The sequence below is a fragment of the Canis lupus genome, chromosome 26, assembly GCF_011100685.1.
Source record: "Canis lupus familiaris isolate Mischka breed German Shepherd chromosome 26, alternate assembly UU_Cfam_GSD_1.0, whole genome shotgun sequence".
Taxonomy (NCBI): Eukaryota; Metazoa; Chordata; class Mammalia; order Carnivora; family Canidae; genus Canis; species Canis lupus.
Window position 1 is genome coordinate 18,388,148 of NC_049247.1, and position 22,939 is coordinate 18,411,086.

Sequence of the window (22,939 nt, forward strand, 5' to 3'; positions counted from 1 at the left end):
TATTGAATGATTCAAGAAATGCCACCAAAGTTGTCCAAGCTCTGAAATATTCAAGGCCTTTAGCTGAAGAGATTTGTATCTAAATTTGAACTGTCCAAACGCTCCTATTTCTATTAATGGAAATGTCATTGTTTCTCTCAGTGTTAGGAAAGATTTCAGAAAATGGTAAAAGATGGTCAAGGTAGCTAAAGTTGTGTGGTTTCTTTCCCTCCCTTACTCTGAATATTATTTATTTTTTTTAAAGATTTCATTTATTTATTCACAAGAGACACAGAGAGGGAGGCAGAGACATAGGCAGAGAGAGAAGCAGGCCCCCCACAGGGAGCCCAATGCAGGACTCGATCCCAGGACCCCAGGATCACGCCCTGAGCCAAAGGCAGACACTCAACCACTTAGCCACCCAGGCGTCCCTACTCCGAAGTATTCTTAGAATGCAGAATTGAGTTGAGTTGGCAATAACATAAGAGCATCTTAGTGATAGACTTTGAAATGAATATAGATATTCACTATTTTGGGCTAATGTTAGCTAACAGAGAGCCTGAAAGGGTGAGATCAAGAGTCCCCCTTGGTTACTACTAGTAAACCAGTCTGGGATAACAGTGAGCTGCAAGCAACAGTAAAATCAGTCAAGAATATCTTATCTATTTGAATATTAATTCCTCATTTAACAACAAGCCCAGAGTCAGACAATTATTTTTTTTTTTAAGATTTTATTTATTTATTCATGAGAGACACACAGAGAGAGGCAGGGACACAGGCAGAGGGAGAAGCAGGCTCCCTGTGGGAAGCCCACGCGGGGTACAATCCTAGGACCCCGGGATCATATCCTGAGCAGAAGGGAGACACTCAACCACCGAGCCATGCAGGCCTCCCGAGTCAGGCAGTTCTAGTAAAGTTTTAGCAACTCAACATAAAAAAACACAGCTTCTTTTTTGTTTTTCTTCTCTCCTATCCTCTGTGTGTTGGCCATTTGACCCTATGCATGAAATTTCATGATCACAAGATGGCTGCCACGGTACTGGGCATCTGATTTTTTCAAAGGAGGTAGAATGCAGAAGGAACAATCACAAGAAGTTTTCTTGCTGTAAAGTCTGAGTCTAAAAGCATAAGTCTTCCCCCAGAGCTGGAGAAGGAAGGGGCTCCATCCCATAGGATCAAGCGATACCCCACAGCTTCTTGAACACTAAATTGGGATTCTGTTAGCATGAAGAAAGAAGGCTGGTGATGGGGGATGGTTGAGAGGGGCCTTGCCACAGAACTCTCATCAAGGCTGTTTTAATTACAAGGAAAAGAAATTGGACTCAGGTTAATTCAAATTAAGAAGCACAGCTTTATTATAAGGCTGGGATGGGTTGTTAATTTCCTCCAGAGGACAGCCTGGGAACAGAAGTGAGTGGAACAAAGGTGTAAGGAACAACAGGAAGAGGGAAGAATTGTGGCAGAGTGAGAAGCATAGACCCCAGGGAGCAGCATTGCTCAGCTCTACCCGATTTTGTTGCACAGTGGGAGCTCCCGATCTTTAAAATCAGAATCTAGAGTGTTACAGGAAATCTCCCAATTTTAGTATGTTGTAACAAAAACCTTTACATGATGTGTGAGCCCATACAATTGACCTGCAGGCCAGGTTTCATTGATGGGCTGCCAGTTTGCACCTCTGAGCGATTAGAAAAATCTCAGAAATAAAGTGCAGCCCGGCTTCACAAATGGAACCAGAACCAGAGAATCACTAGAGCCTGTTCATTATAACTCTATTAGGGATCACGTCATGGCACGCAGTGTGCATGGAGTATCTACCATGTATCTATCACGCATGATACTAAATACTGAGGATACAAAAAAGAATAAGAAATGGTCCACATCTTCATGCATTCTTGGTGCAGTGGAGGGAACAGGCATAAACAGACCACTGTGATACAATGTGATGTGAGCTCTAATAGACAGATGCAGAGTGTTGTGGGAGGCACATGGAATGCTGATCCTGAAGCCCAAGAACATCCGGAGGCCCCTTCTCATGCTTCAGAGATTCAGTAGTTTTTTTTTTTTTTTTTTTTAAGATTTATTTATGATAGACATAGAGAGAGAGAGAGAGAGAGAGAGGCAGAGACACAGGAGGAGGGAGAAGCAGGCTCCATGCAGGAAGCCTGACGTGGGACTCGATCCTGGGTCCCCAGGATCACGCCCTGGGCCAAAGGCAGGCGCTAAACCGCTGAGCCACCCAGGGATCCCCGAGATTCAGTAGTTTTTTTTTTTTTTTTTTTGATTCAGTAGTTTTGATCAGACTTTAGTCACTGATGGTACTTTGCTGTATTCTGATTCTTTGACATTTAAACATACAGACGCGTCACATATAATCATTCATGATTAATCAAGAATACTCGATGACGAACCACTTCAAATCCCCCTACCCACACCATGCCAGAGAAAATTTCTAAATTTATCAGTAAGAAACCAATTCCACTCAATACCGTTAAAACGAATAGGAATAAAAAAAAGAATAGGAATAAATTTAACAAAAGGAGTACAAGACTTTTACAAACTGCAAAACACTGCTTAAAGAAATTGAAGATCTGAATAAATGGAGAAACATCCTATATTCACGGATCACAAGACTTAAAATCAATGTGTCAATCAATAACCCCCAAATTGATCTATAAACTCGACCTAATCCCTATCAAAATCCCTGGTTGGTGGGACACCTGGGTGGCTCAGCAGTTGAGCACCTGCCTTCAGCTCAGGGTGTGATCCTGGAGTCCCGGGGATCGAGTCCCACGTCGGGCTCCCTGCATGGAGCCTGCTTCTGCCTCTGCCTGTGTCTCTGCCTCTCTCTCTCCCTGTCTCTCATGAATAAATAAATAAAATCTTTAAAAAAAAAAATCCCTGGTTGGCTTTTTTTTTTTTTCTTCAAAAACTGGCGAGCTGGTTGTAGAATTTGTAGGAAACTACAAAGGACCCAGGAGAGCCAAAAAAGAAAAAAAAAAAAACCACTTAAAAGAGAACAAACATGGAAGACTCACATTTCTTAACTCTAAAACTTTTTACAAAGTTTCAGTAATCAAGACAGTGTAGCATGAGTGTACGAGTATATGGATAGACCTATAGATCAATGGAATGGAATTGAAATTCCAAAAATACACCTATATATTTAAGGCTCAACTGACTTTTGACAGAAGTGCTGGAGACGATTCAACAAGGAAATACAACACTCATCAAGCTGCCAGTAAGTCATTGAAAAATACGGTTACAGATCATCTTCAGGGAAGGAGGGAGCAAGAAGTTTAGGCGAAGGGAAAGTGAAGAAATTAAGCATCGCCTAATTTCTCCAGTGCCATGTGGGTTGCAGGATTTTCCCCATGCCCCTTCTACCCACTCAGCAGGTCACTGACACTGTTGGAAATTCTGGATGTGGAATGGGTATCATGGTGTTAGTTCAATGCCTTACCTCTTCTGCCTCGCCACACTCCAGCTCTGCATGTGACTTCCTGCAACAAAATCTACTACAGCCTTCCCTCAAGTACACTCTGTGGCATCAGTGCTCGGGGCAAAAAGGTTTCCAAACCAAATAAGTTTAGGATTGGATGAAAGAACATCAGATAGATGTCTTTGTTGCAGGACTTTTCAGAACCTTTATTTTTTTTAAAGATTTTATTTTTTAAAAATTTCTTTATTCATGAGAGAGAGAGGCAGAGGGAGAAGCAGGCTCCATGCAGGGAGCCTGATGTGGGACTTGATCCCAGGACTCCAGGAACATGCCCCTGGGCCGAAGGCAAGTGCTAAACCAATGAGCCACCCGGGAATCACCTTTTCAGAACCTTTAATATGTTAGTGTAATTTGTCCTCAAGTTACCTAACCTCAGTTATCTCCAATTTTCTCCTTGCTCCTTTGATTTTCTGAGCTTTCCTTTCTGAGGACTTAGAATATAACAGCCTACATCTGTTCTTCATACAGTCAGGCCCAGAGTGAGTGGAGAGACCCCAGTGATCAAAGTGAGCCCCAGGTAGGGCCAGACTCGCCTCTGGGAATGGATCTTGTCATTTCCCTCTCATCTTGTGCTTCTTGCAGAAAGGAGCCAGGGCTAATGTGAAGGGTAAGTGATAGCTTAGAGGGGGGTATATTGATTGCTTGGCTGAGGGGAGCGGGGAGTTCTTGGGGAGGTGGTGTTTTCAGAGGTGGGGTGGCGGCATCCTGAGCAACTTCCTTTCTTCTAGGACTTTCCCAAATAGCTTGGCTGCCTCCATAGCACAGCCCCAGTGGATGGTGAGCCCGTAGCCTCCATGGCCATAGTTGTGGATGACCTGGGAGAGGCAAGAGAGAAGGTAGCACGTGTGCCCTGGAAGACTCAGGAAATTCCTGAAGAGTTCTGGGCAAAGCCAGCGGGCACCAGAGGCCCTCTCCGTTCCCTGGCAGGATGGTGGCATCCCAGCAACACCAGTAAGGTGATTTTGGGGGGAGCTGAAGGTTGACATCCCAGACTCTCTTTTGCTTAGGAGATGGACCTGGTTTATGCACTCAGCACAGGAAAAGTAGAATATTTAGAACTTGAGGTCAGGGATTCCCCTCCTTAGTCACATTATCTGAAGTTCCTTAAATCACCTTTCTTATTCCCATCCCGCTCCAGAACGCCAAACCTCTTGTGTTAATAGATAGACTCTTCTACCCACCTCGGGAGGAAAGAGAAGCCGGGAAACTGTATTGGGTGGACCCTGGTTAGCAGGCTAATTTGTCCCAGGGACAGAGGCAAGATCCCTGGGGTCTTTTTTAAAGCCAAAGCCATCAGCAGGGAGTTTGACTCCATCTGTGACTCTTTCCTCAGGTACCTGTGAGCACACACACACACACACACACCCCATATACACATATCACATATACACACAAAGCTGTTACACACACACACACACACACCCCATATGCCCTCCTACATAAGGGAAGAAGGACGACCGATATAAGGAAGATTGCTTTTCCGTGGGGAACTCCAGCTACCACCTAGTTAGATCAGGTCCTTCAGCCAGGACAGCTTCCAGCTTCTCAATAAGCCCAGTTCCCACCCCATAAGAGGGAGCATGAAAGAGCGACCCCAGAGATGCGATGGAGCAGCCACAAAATGGACATCTGCAAAATGGCTTTGGAGTCCAATTCAACTCACCAGTTGTCTGATTTAGGCAAATGCTTTCACATCTTAGACCCCCAGTATCCATCTGAAGCATGGGGGAAACAGTCCCTATCCCAGAGAGTTGGAGGGGAGATCCAGTAAGGTCGTTCATGTCATGGACACAAGTAAGTACCCATTTTCCTTCTGCTCAACCACAGGTTTTGACAGACTGAGGCGCACTGCCCTCTACGTAACCTTGAGCAGGTCCTGTACCATCACTGAGCCTCAGTTTCTCTACAGAGGGGGGGATGTTAGCCAGTGCTGTCCTGGCCTGCCAGTAGGCTGTGTGAAGCCAATGTCAGGTAAGACTGGAAATGCCAGAGCCTCTTAGAGCTATGGGAAGACTTGCTTTCTTTGCCAAGAGAGCATACCTCTGTGTTTGAAGATCCAAAGCGAAGCTGTTCCCTTTCTAGCCGAATCTGGGGGCGAACTGGCCGGAGACCAGTAAATTCAGCAACAATTTTTGCATCCTGGAAAAAAAGTGTTACTAGTTCATCTCTGGGGGCCCCTGGGTGGCTCAGTTGTTAAGTGTCTGCCTTCAGCTCAGGTCATGATCCCAGGGTCCTAGGATTAAACCCCATGTCACTGGGCTCCCTTCTCAGCAGGGAGCTGGTTTCTCCCTTTCCCTCTGTCTGCTGTTCCTCCAGCTTGTTCTCTCTCTCTCTCTCTCTCTCTCTCTGTCTAATAAGTAAAATCTTAAAAAATAATAATTCATTTCTGGATTTTTTTGCCGCTCCTATTTTTAGATGATAGAGTTAGCTTTGGAGTCTCATTTTCACCACCCACCACCACCATCACTTTCATTAACCCCCTCTACCATCACACCTTCATCAGCTGCCAACATCATTATTGTCACTACCACCACATCACTACCAGTTCTATCGATGACCCGGTCTCCATCAACCATCACCAGCCACCACCATGATGTCAACAGCCCTAGCCTCCTCACCATCATTATTATCCTCATCCTGAGCATATTCATCACCATCAACACCACCACTACTTCTACCCTACCCTCATTAATATCATGACTGTCATCATCACCAACAGGCAAATGAAAAAACTGAGATTTCAAAACAAACAAAAACGCACTGAGATTTCTACAACAAATGTATCTGCTCTTTTTGAAGACAGACTAAGGTATTTTTAGGGCTGTCTCCGCAAAAGACAGCAACTCTTAGCCATGGACAGATAGGTGTCACTGGCTTGCAGCAGAACCTCCCTGTGCATTATCAAATTCTGGTGTATTCCACAGTCCCTTGCTGGAATAATTTTGCCCAATTATCCCAGTGGTAGCATCTTCCCATCCTCAAGGGGCCTCATGATCAAGCTGCCAAGACCCTGGTCTAAGGTACTGATACCCCTCCCACCGTACCTTCAGTGTGGGCTCCAGGCTACAGCAGCTTTCCCAGATAGTGTTGTGGTCCTGGATGTTGTTTGCCTCACTCCAGTTCCCCAGCTGAAAGATGCCTCCCAGAGTCACTGTCTGGATCCTAGGTAAAAGTAAGGAGTGTCAATGATGAAGGGAAACAAAAAGCCTTTGAGATGAATGGGGGCCATCGCCATGCTCACCCTTACAACCATCTCTACCTAAATCCCCATGACCACCCAGATTGTCATCCCTGCTAACACCACCATCAACACCACTGCAATTGCCACTGTCATCACCACCCCCCACCATCTCTACCATCACCATTAATGTCACTGCCAACATTGTCATCTCTTCTAATGCACAGCACGGTGACTGTAGTTAGCAGTATTATATTACATACTTGAAAATTGCTAAGGGAGTGAATCTTAAATGTTCTCACTACACACAGAGAAATTGTATTTATGTGACATGATGGATGAGTTAACTAGCCTTATTGTGGTAATCATATTGCAATATATACATATATCAAATTGTCATGTACATTAAAAATGTGCACCATTTGTCAATTATATCTTAATGAAACTGGAAAAATATCTCCATCAACATCATCTTCACAACTGCCTTTTTTGCTACCATGAATATGTCATCACCATCAACTCCATTCATCATTTTCACTACCAGCATTCTTGTCACCATTGATATTGTCATCTCTGCCACACCACTAACATCACCATGAAGATAGCACAGCCTCACTTAACATTAATGTTGCAATCAGCATGAATTAACATTGCCTTTGAGACTGTCATCCCCACTATACTATTAACATCATCACTCATAGCGTCATCTCCATCAGCACCAGATGCTGCCTCTACTCCCAATCACTGCCATCATCATCAACACCACACCATCTCCATTAATGTTAACATTCTACCCTCCTTGGCCCAATCACCACCCCTGTGAACTTCCTCACCAATTAGAGTAATATCTCCACTACCACCACTCCACTCTCAGTGACATTGTCATCCTATCAACACAATCACCATCTTCACTAACATCATCACCTCTCTCGTTAATATCATCATCACCATCAACCAAATCCCTATTCTCACCACAATCCTGTTATTTCTGTTCACACCTTCCAGTGTCACTGCCCTCACACCCACTACCTTTGTCTTTAGGATCGCCACAACTATCCTCCAAAAGCTTGTTCAAGATGGAGCCCAATTAATGCTGCGTCCTGACTTTCCAGGGATTTAATACCTCAACCCTACTACTTAGAAAACACTAGAAGAAAAAGCCTGCAGGGACTAAGCAAAGGGGCTGGGGTGGGCAGCATAGAGAGGGCATGAAGGTGCTCCTTCTTCTGCTCTAAGATGTCAGATTCTTACCCTGGGATGATGTATGGGGTCTGGTAGATGCCTTTCGCTAGGTCATGGGTGATAATGAAGTGCTTCATCCAAGGGGCATCCACCTGTTGATTGAGGGCAGACAAGTCTCTTCAGGAGTGTTGGATCACTAGGCTTCCCTGCCTTGCTCCCCTCTCTACCCAGATGTTCTGACAAGTGTGGCAAAGACAGCTCCTAAGCCCTCCTCTGACTCCTCAGCTCCAAGTCTGCACTGACTGCTTGCTCTTGCAGGAAGAGTCAACCCCTGCTCCCTGAAATATCACACATTCTCACCTACATGACCACAGAAAAGCTCAGCACACACGTATAAAGACACATACGCATCAGCCCACATGAGGAACACACTGACACTCACATAGGCCCAAGTACACACACATGTCTACAAATGGACATCCTTCACACATGCACACATACACAGTGAGAGGCAGTGTGGGATGATGTTTACAAGACACAGCCTCTTAAACCAGGTTGCCTGGGTTCTTTTTTTTTTTTTTGTGAAGATATTTTATTTATTTATTCATGATAGACAGAGAGAGAGAGAGAGAGGCAGAGACACAGGCAGAGGGAGAAGCAGGCTCCATGCAGGGAGCCCGATGTGGGACTTGATCCCGGGACTCCAGGATCACGTTCTGGACTGAAGGCAGGCGCTAAACCACTGAGCCACCCAGGGACCCTGGGTTCTAACCCCAGTTCCAGAACTCACCACCATGTGAACTTGTGCATATCACCTAAATTCCTCTGTGCCTCAGTTTCCCCATCAGTAAAATAGCAATGGCAATATGATAGACCCTCTCAAAGGGTTCTGGTAAGGATGAAATTAATAACACGATAAAATGCTCAGGCCTGTACATGGCACTAAATAAATACTCCACAAATTTTTGCTCTTTTTATTAAAATGCAGGGATATACAACCCCTACATATGTACAAACATATATATGCATGCTTTGCTATATTAAGAAAAAATCCCAAAAGAGAATGTTTGGAGGGGTCGTGTTGATCCTTCTTGTTTCTTTAACATGTCAGTTGCCTGAAATCTGCGAGGCTCTTCTAACAGATGTCCCCAATGCATCCTCTATCTTCAGAGAGGAAATAAGGAGGCAGCTACAATCTCTCTATTAAGAAAAGCAAGAGGGATACCTGGGGGGGCTCAGTGGTTAAGTGTCTGCCTTTGGCTCAGGGCACGATCCCAGATTCTGGGATCTAGTCCCACATCAGGCTCCCTGCAAGGAGCCTGCTTCTCCCTTTGCCTATGTCTCTGCCTCTCTCTCTCTCTCTCTCATGAATAAATAAATCTTTAAAAGAAGAAAAGCAGGAGGTTCCATCCTTCGCCTTCACACTCACCTTAATGATCTGTCCCCGACCTGGCTTCAGCAAGGGATCTGGTTGCAATGCCCCAGCCCACACCCCGGTGCAGTTGATAATCACGTCGGCACCTCCTCTTGCCATCTGGCAGCAATGAACAGAGCAGGTGGCATGGGAGGAGGTAAGGGCCTTTGTATCCTCCACCCCCTCCTCCCCTCTCCCCTCCACCTTGCAGCTCTCTGCTCCCTGTGGAACAGCAGGGAGGAGTCTCATTGAGGACTCCAATTTTCCACAGAACTAACTCCAAATTTCTGCTCTGCCATTTACCTGCTACATGACCTCAGAAATGTTCCATCACCTCCTCAAGGCTCAGCCGCTTTCACTATAAAGTAGGGCTGGTAATATCTATTCTTGGGCTATGTGAAGATCCAATGTGACCCTGGATAGGAGAGTGCTCAGGAAGGAGTACTGTGAAAGGGGAGAACCTTCTTGGGACCTCCCAGAAGAAGTCAGATGCAGAGATAGTTCTCTTCCTCCTTCTGACTCCTTACTTCATTCTCTTGCCTTTTGCTCTGCCAAGGCATTTTCAGAAGGCATGTTGGAACCCCTGGCTCTGTGCATGTATGGGATACTTGACGGCTCAACAGTATAGCATGATGGGCACCTAAACCCTCAGTACAGCACCAAGGACTCCCCTCACAGGTCAGTCATGGGGCACACACATTGCAAGGCATTGTTATCATTCCAGAGCCAGTGTTTGCTACATTGAAGTGTGAGCTCCTTGGGAATAAGGTTATGTCTGAGCAAACCATACATCCCAAATGTCCATTAGAGCTCAACTCAGAGCAGATACTCAGTATGTAATGCCAGTAGCTGCATTTACCAAGTATCTTCACATGCCAAGCGCAATGCTAGGTGCTAGGATTGAGTGAAGTCATACAGCAAAGTTCGTGGTACTTAGCCAGTGCCTGGTGATGATAGCTGCTGTCATTGTTACTGATGATGGTATTACTCTGGAGCTGAGTCAGCTGAGAGCCTTGACTTTGCAGAAACATTAACCCTGATTTAGATAGGAGGCAACCAAGTGTCTCAAGAGTGAAGTGCAGCTGATACTGGTAAGAGGCAGCCAACTCTCTGGCCCTAAGACTCAGAGGCTCAGAAGTAGATTAGCCCCTAATGTCCACCATCATCCTGCTGTCCCTTTGTTCTAGCCACCAACATCAAGACAGAATGCTTGAGTCCCTCTGGGATTGAAGAAAGGCCTGGAGACTGGGACAGGCCTCGTGGGGACCCTGGGAGCCTGACAAGGGGGCCCCCAACCCAGCAAAAGGAACAAAAGGCCTCTCCTCCTCACCCTTCTCCCACATCCAGCCGCTTCCAGCCCTGCAACTCACCTCCTCGAAAGACTCCACCTTCTGCTGGAAGAATTTCACTCCCCTCTCAGTTAACCTAGGGTGATGAAACACATCAAAAAGCCCAGTATTCAGTTCTTTGTCCCATCTCTCCAAGAAAATGGCATGAGATATGTTCCCCAAAGAACCTTCTGTGGATGTTAGTCCCACAGGATGCTCCTTGAGAAAATGGCTGTGTAGTCAGATCAGATCAGTTCTTAAGTACCTTGATGGACTAGTGGTCCATGAAATCTCCCATGGGAAACCTGAAATGGCCCAAGCCCCTTGTCAGCCAGATGGAGATGAGAGAAGAACCTTGGTGAAGGTCATACAGTGAGTTAATGATGGGATTGGGACTCAGACCTAGGCTTCTTAGTTCAAAAGTTTTCCTACCACATTGCTTTGTACCATCAAAGGGAATGAGTTGCAAGGTGGAGGAGGGCAGAGTTGGACCAATGTTAAATGCCCCTTTGTCAGAAGCAAGGTACAAGGAGGAAGGTGGGCTGGGGACATCCCCCAACATGTCTCAGAATAAAAATATCTGTTATTATTAGAGATGTAGTAGAAACATCAAAAGAACAGAAAAGTAAACCCTATGAAAAGTGAAGCTCAGGACTATTTTATATACATAGCTTCCTCAAGATAGAAGTGGGGGTTTTCCGCCTAGGAAGAGGCTAGACAGGAGTCATAAGTATCTTAAGGTTAGGAGAAATAACTATAGTGCAATGATTTCCAAACCTGGCTGATAATTAAAATCACTCAGGAAACTTCTTAAAACACAAATTTCTAAGCCCCACTCCAGAGGATCTGATTCAGTAGATATAAAGTGGAGTCCTAAAATCTGTATTTCTAAAAAGCTCCCCAAGTCATTTGATAAAAGATATGATCCATTCTAGATTTTTTTAAATCTTAATAAAATAGTAAAATATAGGAAATACATGGAATTTTCTTATATGTGAATATAAATATAAATATGTCTCTCAATTTGTTTGCTAATTTAGAACACTACAAGATTCCTATTTTTTTTAAGATTTTATTTATTTATTTGAGATAAAAAGAGTGAGAAAGAAAGCATGAGTGGGGGTGAGCAGTGCAGAGGGGCAGAGGGAGAGGGAGAAGCAGACTCCCTACTGAGCAGGGAGCCCAACATGGGGCTCAATCCCAGGACCCTGGAATCATAACCTGAGCTGAAGGCAGATGCTTAACTGACTGAACCACCCAGGCACACTTACAAGATTCCTATTAACCTCAGCAAGAAGATAGACATCCCCTGTATTAGTTAACATTGTTCTAGAAGTACTGGCCACAGCAGTTAGACAAGAAGAAAAAATGAAGTATACAAAAAAAAAAAAGGCAACTTATGTTTTAGAGATGACATAAATACATGTGGAAAACTTAAAAGAATTCATTTAAAACTATTACACAAACATTATAGATTTTGGTGAATTCAATAATCAATATCACATGTAAAGAGCTGCCCAGGTGGTTCTGATGCCCAATCAGGTATGGGAAGCTGGGTTTCAGTGCACAGAAGTGGTTAGAACTGAGGATAACTCCCACCAAGCCTAAGAGTTTTCTTTAACATTTTGGGTTGGTCAATTCAAAAACAAATCCCATGAACAACTGATAATGGTCCCTGAGAGGTGCTTTCCTAAAACTAAAGTTGAAGTTCTCACCTTTTAGTCAGCCACTCGAGATACCTCCTCCCCTCCACAATCAGGCTTGTGTTGAACCAGCCATAGCTAAAGTTGCAACAGGCAAGAGTGAGAATAAAGAATCAGAATCAGAGCTCTATTCAAAGGCTTTCAAATGGAGGTGGGAGCAGTCTCATTTTGGAGGACCCCCAAGCATAGAACCAGGACCACTGAGTGAAGTGGGCTGTGTCAAGTAGGGACTGGTTTTCAGTGCAGGAAATTTTTTTCTATCAGAAAATCCATCCCTGACATTGGGGTGCACACGTGGAGATTGGATGTGCATTCTTAGAGGGGATTCAGGCACAGTGTGGGGTGAAGGGAGGACCAAAGAGACATCAGGCTGCAAGGAAAAGAATAGATGTGTTTGGAGTCACATAATCCCATTTTGGGGGGGATCCCTGGATGGCTCAGTGGTTTAGTGCCTGCCATCAGCACAGGGCATGGTCCTGGAATCCCAGGATTGAGTTCTGCATCGGGCTCTCTGCATGGAGTCTGCTTCTCTCTCTGCCTGTGTCTCTTTCTCTCTCTCTCTCTCTCTCTCTCTCTCTGTGTCTCTCATGAATAAATTAATAAAATCTTAAAAAAAAAAAAAGAAATCCCATTTTGGTCACTTGGCTATGTGACCTTGGGAAGTTAGCCTCTCTAAAGCTCAGTCTCCTCATCTACAAAAGATGGTAGTGACATGGAGTTCCTGGGCTTCAGATCTGTGTCTCTGTATCCCCCACCACCCTAGCCCAGGGCCCCATTGGGTGGGTGACTTCTCCAAGGGAGATGGACAGAGTAGCAGAAGTCTAAGGGACCAGTGGCTCTTGGCCTGGGATAGGACAGGAAACTTGGTACCTCTATATTCTGCTGCCCTCTGGACAGATCTGTCTGAATGGTGGGACCTCAGCCCCTTTGTCCATCACAATAACCTCACCTGTAATTGGGGAACATGTCCAGCTCTCTACGGGTCAGCCTCCGAAATCCCAGAACTGCGTCCTTCCAGGAAGGATCCTGCCAAGGAGGAAGAGAAGGAGGCACAGGGATGGGTGAAAGTCAATAAAATGTTGAACAGTGTGTACTGCATGTAAGGCTCCATTTCAAGTATCTTACTTATACCACTCCATTTAATACCCCCAACCATCTATTGAGATACATACTATTCTTAGCTCCATTTTCACAGATGGGCCCGTTGAGGTTTAAAGAGGTTAAGTAATTAGTCTAAAGTCACACAGCTAATAAACAATGAAGCCGAGATTTGAACCAACACAGTTTGGCTTCAAAGTCCATAGTCTTAACTGTGATGCTATATGAAGGAAGGGTGAGAATGAGGCTGAGGATGAGTGATAGGGTAAGAGTCAGAAATAGGAGAGAAACTGGTGACAGTGAGGATTACCAAGGGGTGAGAGTGGAAGGCAGCAGAGCTTAGGGTCAGAAAACCAGGTAGAGGTTTGGGCCTCCCCACAGACCACCTTGAATTCTCCAAGACTCCCATTTTCTTGTCTGCATAATAGAGTTAATACTCATTCTTGGTCCCATGAAAGAGAACAGACAGTATGGGCAATGCCCGTAGCCCAGTGCTAAACATTGAATAACCCTGAAAGAGTTGGTCTGGGATTCTAGACCCCTCTCTCCAAGCAACCTAAGAACATCCCCCAAGGCTATGCCCTTCTTCACACATTGGGCACCATAGGGTCACAGACAGCCTGGGTTCAAATCTCAGTTCCACCATTTAGAGACTTGTAACTTGAGCAAGCTACACCATTTCTCTGAGCCTCTATTTCTTCATCTATAAAGAGGCTAATGTTAGCACTTACTTGTTGGTTGGTATGAGAATTAAACAAGTCACTAGCTGACAAAGTAGTTGGGACAGGGCCTGGTATAGAGTAAGCACTTTAGAAGTTCGCGCCATGATGAATATTTTAGTCTATCTTGATGAAAATCCCTGGCACCTCCAGAAACACAGGAAACCTTGTAGCTTCAGCATGAAATCCACTACAGGATGTGTCTGGGTTTGACTCAACCAAAGCTAGTTCCCCTGGTTCATCAGAAAGCTCTTTGGTCTCCACCAATTTAATGACAAAATTGGAAACCAAAATAATTTTAAAGCAAAAATAAAACTTAAAGTAAACCTGATTTGAATGCAAATAGCTATCATCTACCAGGCTCAAAGTACTCCCAGACTCAAACTCCCAGTCCTGGTCTGTGATCAAGGTTCTACCCCATGGTCTGACTCCTCACTCACCGGAATAGTTTCATGGAAGAGGTTGTAGCCTGAGATTAGGGCCAGGCCCATGCTCGCAGCGTTGGGAGAATGGATGTGGCTCAGAAGATAGTCGAAGGTCTGCTGGTTCCAATGCCTGGAAGGATCCCGCAGAGTCTCGGTCACCTAATACCTTGAGCTGGACAAGAAAACTCTGAAGATTGGCTTGCATGGGGTTGTGACCAGGCAGATGGGGATATGTCAAAATCCAGAAATCTACCACTTTCCCTTCTGCAGCATCCCAAATGCCTGTGGGCCTTCCCTATCCCATGATTTTCTAGAATTTCCCCATTAATAGAAAAAGAGAAGAGGGGAAACAAGGGATGGTTCACTGCAACCATTTGGAGCCCACCTTGGGCTCAAGATTGTGTAGCTGTGAGTTTAAATGAAAGCTCTGGCCCACTTTGAGAGCTGCAAGCCCCACACTTGAGGCTTACTCAAGTACCCCCCGTATAAATGCCAGCAGTAGACCTTGATTTGCTGCTCCCAAACACTTTCCTCCTCTTCTTCCTGGCCCAGAACCTGGTTACATCTCCTAGACTCCCAAGCAGCCAGGTGTGGCCATGTGACTGCCTTCTGCCCAATGGACCCTAAGACTGCACACATGGTCCTCATGCTGTTCTCCTTCCAAAAGCACAGAAGAATGACATCAGAAGGCACAGTGACACGGGCATAGTGGCCGTGTCAGAAGCCACAGAGGAGGACAGCAGAGGCATGAGATGCAAGGAGCCCGGGCCCCTGAATTGCCACCCACTGATCAGGAACACTAGTTTTAGAGTTTACGGGAGAATGTAACTTCTGTTTGAGTCCTTACACAGTTGGGGATTCTTTTGCTGAAGCAGCTGGCAGTTTGTGGTTTCTAAACAGACAAAATGACTTTTGCAACTTCTTTGCTAAACCTGATCATCCATCCACCCACTTACAAGTATTCTTGATCTGGAGGTCTGTTTTAACCTCAAAAAGTTAAAAACAGAATTAACCTGTGATCTAGAAAGCACGCTACTGGATATTTACCCAAAGAATACAAAAACACCAATTCAAACAGATACGTGCATCCCGATGTTTATAGCTGCATGATTTACAATAGGCAAGATATGGAGGCAGTCCAAGTGTCCATCAATTGATGAATGGATAAAGATGCGGTATTCCATATATACAATGGAATATTACTCAGCCATACAAGGGAATGAAATCTTGCCATTTGCAACAACGTGGATGAACTAGAGGGTATCATGCTAAGTGAAATAAGTCAGAAAACGACAAATACCATATGATTTCACTCATATGTGGAAATAAAGAAAGAAAATTGATGAGCAAAGGGGAAAAGAGAGAGAGAGAGAAAGAGAAACTCAAACCAGACTCTTAACTGTAGAGAGCAAGCTGATAGTCACCGGAGAGGATGGGGGTGCAGGTTGGGGGAAATAGGTGATGGCGATGAAGGAGTGCACCTGTTGTGACGAGCACCAGGTGCTGTATGGAAGTGTTCCATCACTATATGGCACACCTGAAACTAATGTAACACTGTATGCTAACCAACTGGAATTAAAATAAAAACATTAAAAAAAAAAGAAATTGTTACATAAAAATGATGAATCGTCACAGTGGGCAAATTGAGGGGAAATAGATTTCTAAACCATTAAATATACCTGAGAGACTGTTAAAAACGGCAATTGGAATGACTTCAAGTGAAGCGAAAGATCTTTTTATGAGTTTATATATGGAAGAAAATTGGTCTTTGGGGACATAATTCCTCCCTACAGTACCCAGCATCAAGGACTTTAGTGCATTTTATCCTTCATTATAATTATTGCTGGGATTTGAAGGGCTCCGTTTTCTGTCAGCCACTAGGTAGGGATCAGATGAAAATGACCTTTAAATAAATAAACTAGGGGAAAGAAACCCAAATATTCCTGATCCATCAATGCACAGGGCATCCACAGCCACCCAGTTTAGGGGAGGCATAGAGGGAAGCCTCCATTTGTCTGGCACATAGTAGGGCTTCATATTTATTAGGATTTTCTTCTAAGCCTTGACAAGGGGCTTGCTCTTGGTGATGGGAACCCTGAGAGGGAGCATCCCCTCTTCACTCTCAGAACCTCCGGTTCCTGGGGCCACCGTCTAGGACCCTCACTCACGCCTCCTGTGGGTTGCTGGGGTCCGAGAGGTAGGCTTGACAGAGGCCAGCAGCCACGTCAGTGGTGGTGAGCGGGGTGAAGCGGTCTGCGTAGACCCTCACATCCAGCGATGGCAGGACTGACTGGTAGCGCTCGTGGATGCAGAGGGCGGTGGACAGCCCAATGACGCCCGCTCCGATCACTACCACACGCATCGTGCCAGCCTGCAGGAAGGAAAGGTTGAAGTGTGCCATCACCACCATCACCATCGTCTCCTGAAAGCTTAGAAAGTGCCAGATACCGCCAAGCCTTTCTATCTGGCTAGCCCAGATAACTGATCCTCTTAAGGACCCTCACAAGAGGAAAAATGGACACAGAGGGAGGCAAAGCGACTTGGCCAAGGTCTCACAGCTGGTAAGTGATGCAGCTTTGGTTGGGGAGCTTCCCCCAAATACCCTGCCCCAAGCCAGGAACATAAGCAGAGCGGGGCACAGGGCCCAGCCAGCTGCAGCCTGGGAGTCTGGCAGTCAGGACCATGGGCTCTAGCTTCAGATCTCGTGCCTCAACTCTGCCACCTACTGGCCACTGACCTTGGGCAAGATGCTGGTAAATGGGAAAAATAACTCCTACCTTGGAGAACAGATGGGAGGTTTAGCCAGATGGCCAGGGCACAAACCTCAACATAAGGTCAAGTGCAAAAGACGTCATTTGCTGACACTTACGGAGCACTGCCATGTGCCAACCCCAGTGCTACGTCCTTCTAAGTCACCCCCACGGTCTTAGGAGGCCAGGGCTGGTGTCATTGGTCCCATTGTACAGATGAGGAGACGGAGGCTCAGAGAAGTGAAGTAAGTTACCTGAGGTCCTACAGCCAGTTAAGTGGTGCTGCTGGGATTTACTTTTAATTCAAGTAAACTCAACATACACTTACGGCACACCTCCTGCGTGCCAAGCTGGGAGCTAGTGGATGCAATGTCTAAGTTCAGAACTCAGGTTTTCCTGCACAGCCCCCAAGGGTGGGCCTTGGGGGCTGGGCTGGCTGGGTCCTCAGAAGTTTAAAAGCTTTAAGGGACCCCTGGGTGGCTCAGTGGCTGAGCGTCTGCCTTTGACTCAGGGCGTGATCCCGGGATCTGGGATGGAGTCCCACATCGTGCTCCCCACAGGGAGCCTGCTTCTCTGCCTGTGTCTCTCTTCCTCTCTCTGTGTCTCTCATGAATAAATAAATAAAATCTTAAAAAAAAAAAAAAAAGATATTTAGAAGTTTAAAGGCTTTTAACCTCGAAGCAGCTTGGATCCCTCCCCCCCCCCCCCCCCCCCCACAACGCACACAGCAGGGAAATATTCTGTGGGCTCCTGCTGAGGCAGAACAAGGGGACTTTTTGTGCCGGAAGGGCCAAATTCAACTTTCCCTCCTCTACACTCACAGCAACTCCTCCCACAGACCAAGCCTCCTGGCAACCCTTGGCCAAACGGCAGGACATTCTCAATAGGGCCTAGTTTTTTAAAAGGGGAAAATGGGTTCAGCCCACAAGAATTGGACTCTGTCGGGATTTCAGCAGCCAAGTTGGAGATAAAGCCACAAAATGGAAAGGCATTGTTGCTCCGGACCATTCTCCTTCCCGCTGTGAGGCTTGGTTGCAGGGGCAGGCCCTCTCAGGGACCCTAGCCTCCTGCCATCCCTTGTCCCCCATACTTCGCCTCAGGAGATTCCACATCCTCATCTGTAAAATAAGAGCAACCCTGACCTCACAGGGGCACCCTGAAAATTAACCCACTAGTTGGGTGGATGTTTCTGGCACGGCACCTGGCATAGAGTAGGCCCAACAATACGTAGTGACCTCCTCCTGTCCCCCAGCCCCTTGAAAATAACAATGGAAATGACACCGGGGGAAGGAGAAGAGGAAGCAGGGAGAGTCAGACCTGGCTTCACTTCTCATTCTCTGTGGCCTTGGCCAAGTTACCTCCTCTCTCTGGGCCTTCTGACTCTCTCTCTATAACTCGGGAGAGTGGATCACTTTTGTGCCTCAACAACAAGACAGCAAGAACTGAGGAATTTTCCAAATTCCCCAAATGAATCCAGGAGGTAGCAGGGCATGGGGAAGTGGCAGTACCAGCCCAGGCTGGGGGTCAGACATACCTAGGTTCAGAGTTGAGTTTGGCTCCGGCACACACCAGCTGTGTGGCCCTGGGCAAGTCACTTAACCTGATGGAGTGTGGGTGACCAACCTCTTCAGTTTCCTAGGACTGAAGATGTTGCCAGGATGCGGACTTTGAGAGCTAAAACCAGGAGAGTCCTGGGGCAAACATGGGTTAAGTTGGCCATCCTGATGGAGCCACCATTTCCTCTCTGTGAACTTTTTTTTTTAATATTTTATTTATTTATTCATGAGAGACACAGAGAGACAGAGACACAGGCAGAGGGAGAAGCAGGCTCCATGCAGGGAGCCCGACGTGGGACTTGATCCCGGGACTCCAGGATCACACCCTGGGCCAAAGGCAGATGCTCAACCGCTGAGCCACCCAGGGATCCCCCTCTCTGTGAACTTTTAAGGGCTAACAAAGCTCCCTGACCTTTGCCTCCTCACCAAAATATCAGCTCCAGGAGGGCAGGGACTTTTTTTTTTTTTTTTTTTTAAGATTGATTTATTTATTTATTTATTTATTTATTTATTTATTTATTTATTTAACAGAGAGGGAGAGAGCACAAGCAGGAGGAGAGGAGGAGGAAGAGGGAGAAACAGACCCCTTGCTGAGCAGGGAGCCTGATACAGGGCTCCATCCCAGGACCCTGGGATCACGACCTGAGCCGAAGGCAGATGCTTAACCAACTGAGTCACCCAGGCACCACTATTTATTTATTTGAGAGATAGAGAGTGTGTGTGCCCAAGGTGGGGGGAGCAGAGGAAGAGAATCTCAAGCAGACTCCCTGTGGAGCATGAGGCCCAATGCAGCGCTCAATCTTACAATGCATGAGATCATGACCTGGGCCTAAACCAAACGCCAGACACAATCGACTGAGCCACCCAGGGCTCCAGACATGGACTTTTATCCTGCTCTATCCCCACGGCCTAGAATAGGGCCTGCCTATAGCAGGGACTCATGAATGAATGAATGCATGCATGCATGAATGAATGAAGTTCTTATGAGGATCAAAAGAGAAAATATTGGTTAAATGCTGAGGAGCTCATGATACTAGTGACTGTCACCGTCCCAGTTCACAGGTGAGGGAGTCGAGGTTCAGAGAAAGTTAAGTTATCCGAGGTCATAAGAAGGGTTGGAGGAAGCGTGGGATGTGAATCCAGCTCTGCCTTTTCCAGGGCCCGAGGTTTTTTTCCATTCGCAAGCCACCTAGAAAACCAGCATAAGATGGAGAAAAAGAGAAGCTGCTTCTATAATAGAGGCTGCGAGGGAGGAGAAGGAGAGTGTGAAAACCCCCTGGAGGCTTCTGGGCAGGAAGAAGGAGGCCTGGACCGAAGCAGAGCTGGCACACAGCATGTCTACGATAACCAGGCTGCTCAGGTGTGTCAGAGCCTCCGGTTAGGAGCAGGGGCACATGCCCAAAAGAAGAGCAGGAGGGACGCCCAGAACAACAGCTGGAATCAAATGGCCAAGATAGAGAGGGGAAAAGTAATAGTGTGGGACTCAGTTTCTCCAGAGTGTAAAATTCTAGATTGCTGGGGAAACTGAGCCCAGCAAAGAGGAGAGACTCAACCACAACAACGCGTCTGCGATGAAAGGGTTTGTGATGTCTTGGGGTGACAAAGTCTCCGTAAAAGGCAAGACTGGTCGAGTCAGGGAAAGACCTGGCAACTCAGAGATCACAACAATAGCACTGCCAGCGTGTGCCAGTCACTGCGCTAAGAATGTTACATGCTTCATCTGTTTTCATCTTCTGACAGCTCTCCGGGTTATCATTACACCCATTTTACAGATGAAGCAAGTGAGTCTCAGACTCCCAGCTGGCGAGAAGCAGAGCCCAGCTCAACCTGACTTACAGAAGCCCGTGGCCCTAAACAACACCATGCCGGGCTGGCAAATGACACTATTTGGAAAATCTGAGGACTAAGCAGGTGAAAATAAACAGCCAATATTTCAGGGTCCTGTGTTGAAAGAAAACCCCATGAAATGCAACATCTGTACGAATTTTTAGTGTGTGGCTGGTAGGCAAAGAATTAGGAAGGAAAAAGGTGGTTCCTAAACCAATCATCTTAAACTACAGGACTCCTATCTGATACTGATCGTAGCAACTGTGTGGTATTAAGGTACAATATAAACGCATGAGGTTCTTTTGAGAAGCAGGAGCCAGCCCGTAGGATCTCATGACACGGATAAGGAACCTGCGGACTTGCATGCCCACGGCTCCGTTACCAGGTCAGTCATTTTTTTGTGGTTGCTGGATTCCTGGCGGAGGTGCCCTTCTCCTGTGTGTTACGCCGTCACTTCAACGGAGCATGCTTGGAGTGTGCATCCAAGAAGATGCTGAGGTTCTCACACTTATCTGTGTGTGTGTGTGTGTGTGTATGTGTGATTATAACGTCTCCAGAAGTGTGGAGCGGGAGGGAATTTGGGGCGTCTGCTCCTCACCACACACACATAGATTCAGTACAGGTGTCCTCTTGCTTAATCTCCGCAAACACTACGGGAGGGTCTCCAGGTGTGGGACTGAGGCTCAGGGCCAGGAGCTCACTCTCCCAGAGTCACGCGGCCAGTGTGGGACAGTGCTGGAATCTGGACTCTGTTCTATCTGAGCTTTCTGTACCGTGCTGCAGAGCTATTAGGCAGCAAGCAGTAACTTGGCACCTGCTGCTCTCTGCTTGCTTTTCAGTCGCGTGTTTGCTTGCTCATAACCTCCCTTGTCCCTCAAAAAGAATTTGGGGCAGCTTGTGGCTTTGATTACTATTTGTGTGTAGCAAAAAAATAGGAGACTTGTTTAAAAAAAAAAATCAACAAATCAGGGGCAAGGTATTGGAACGAACGTAATCAGGTTGTGCCATATGGCCACTTCTTTTGCAGTTGATATTTTCACAATTTACCTTTACAGTGGAATAGCTTCTGGGGCACCTCGGGGGCTGTTTGGGCATCTGCCTTTGGCTCAGGGCATGATCCCAGGGTCCTGGGATCAAGTCCCACATAGGGTTCCCCACAAGGAAACTGCTTCTCCCTCTGGCTATGTCTCTGCCTCTCTGTGTCTCTCATGAATAAATAAATAACATGTTTCTAAAATTTTTAAATGAGGGACGCCTGAGTGGCTCAGCGGTTGAGCATCTGCTTTTGGCTCAGGGCATGATCCTGGAGTCCTGGGATCGAGTCCCACTTCGGGCTCCCTGCAAGGAGCCTGCTTCTCCCTCTGCCTGTGTTTCTGCCTCTCTCTGTGTGTCTCTCATGAATAAATAAATAAAATATTTTTTAAAAATTTTTAATGGAACAGCTTCTACAAATGTTTGACAACCAGGCTATCAGCTCGCTGCCCCCAAATAATAATCACCATTTACTGAGTACTTGCTATGTGCCCAGTTCTGTGCTAAGCTCTTTCTGTTCATCACCTCTTTTGATTCTCAAAATAACCTAGTAAGAGGTGATTATGATCCCTGTCTTCCAGAGAGGAGAAGGAGGTCTGGAGAGGTGAAGGCACCTGCCTGTGTTCCTGCCTGGCTCCAGGGCTTCACCTGCTTTAGGCTCTAATGCAGAACCTTCTCCTTAACACTGGGAGGACCTTGAGACCTGGTGCACCGCCACCCCCACTCGCCTGGCTCCAGGGCTTCACCTGCTTTAGGCTCTAATGCAGAACCTTCTCCTTAACACTGGGAGGACCTTGAGACCTGGTGCACCGCCACCCCCACTCACCTGGATTGCCAAACTTCTGAAGAGGCAGCTGCTGTGGACGCAGGGTCTTATCTCCTGCAGAGGAGTCTCCTGATTCTGGGGTGTCCTGTCCTCAGCCGACTGCCCGCCAACCGGGGCTGGAACTCAGGGTCAAAGTCTGGAGTTACCGACAGGGCACAGCAAGGGGCGGGGCTTGGCGCTGCGCTGCTCTCAGGCTGGGAGACCTCCCCTCCCCTCCTTCTGGTCCCTGAAAAGTTGCCTGACTTTTCTGGCTGATCTCAAGCCCCCGTGGACAGCCCTGGGGGGGGGGGGGGGGGCCGGAGGGCTGATGGGGACAAGGAGGTCTGTCTCCGGGGCCAGCTGGAGACGATCCTCTTTCCTCCCTCTTCCTGCTGCCCACCCCCACCCCCGGGGGAGGGGAGAGTTGTTCCCCTGAGCCACTGT

The 22,939-nt window shown here is 46.7% G+C and overlaps 1 protein-coding gene across 2 annotated transcripts in view; it reads right to left on the bottom strand.

Annotated features, from left to right (window-relative positions):
* The window catches only part of DAO (D-amino acid oxidase), a 29,315-nt gene extending 6,641 nt beyond the window's left edge, over positions 1-22,674 (bottom strand). Inside the window, exons 1-11 of one of the 2 annotated variants that reach the window (XM_038575418.1) lie at positions 22,517-22,674; positions 16,694-16,896; positions 14,541-14,655; positions 13,233-13,309; positions 12,296-12,361; positions 10,623-10,677; positions 9,268-9,372; positions 7,908-7,990; positions 6,523-6,640; positions 5,519-5,617; positions 2,904-4,293 (exon numbers count right to left, since the gene is read on the bottom strand). In XM_038575418.1, coding sequence (XP_038431346.1) covers positions 4,162-4,293; positions 5,519-5,617; positions 6,523-6,640; positions 7,908-7,990; positions 9,268-9,372; positions 10,623-10,677; positions 12,296-12,361; positions 13,233-13,309; positions 14,541-14,655; positions 16,694-16,887 — 1,044 coding nt within the window. In that variant the 5' untranslated portion in view covers positions 16,888-16,896; positions 22,517-22,674 and the 3' untranslated portion in view covers positions 2,904-4,161. Of the gene's footprint in view, positions 1-2,903; positions 4,294-5,518; positions 5,618-6,522; positions 6,641-7,907; positions 7,991-9,267; positions 9,373-10,622; positions 10,678-12,295; positions 12,362-13,232; positions 13,310-14,540; positions 14,656-16,693; positions 16,897-22,516 lie in introns of those variants that run through there. The other variant, XM_038575419.1, reaches the window with a different exon arrangement.
* Positions 22,675-22,939: the final 265 nt, after the last annotated feature.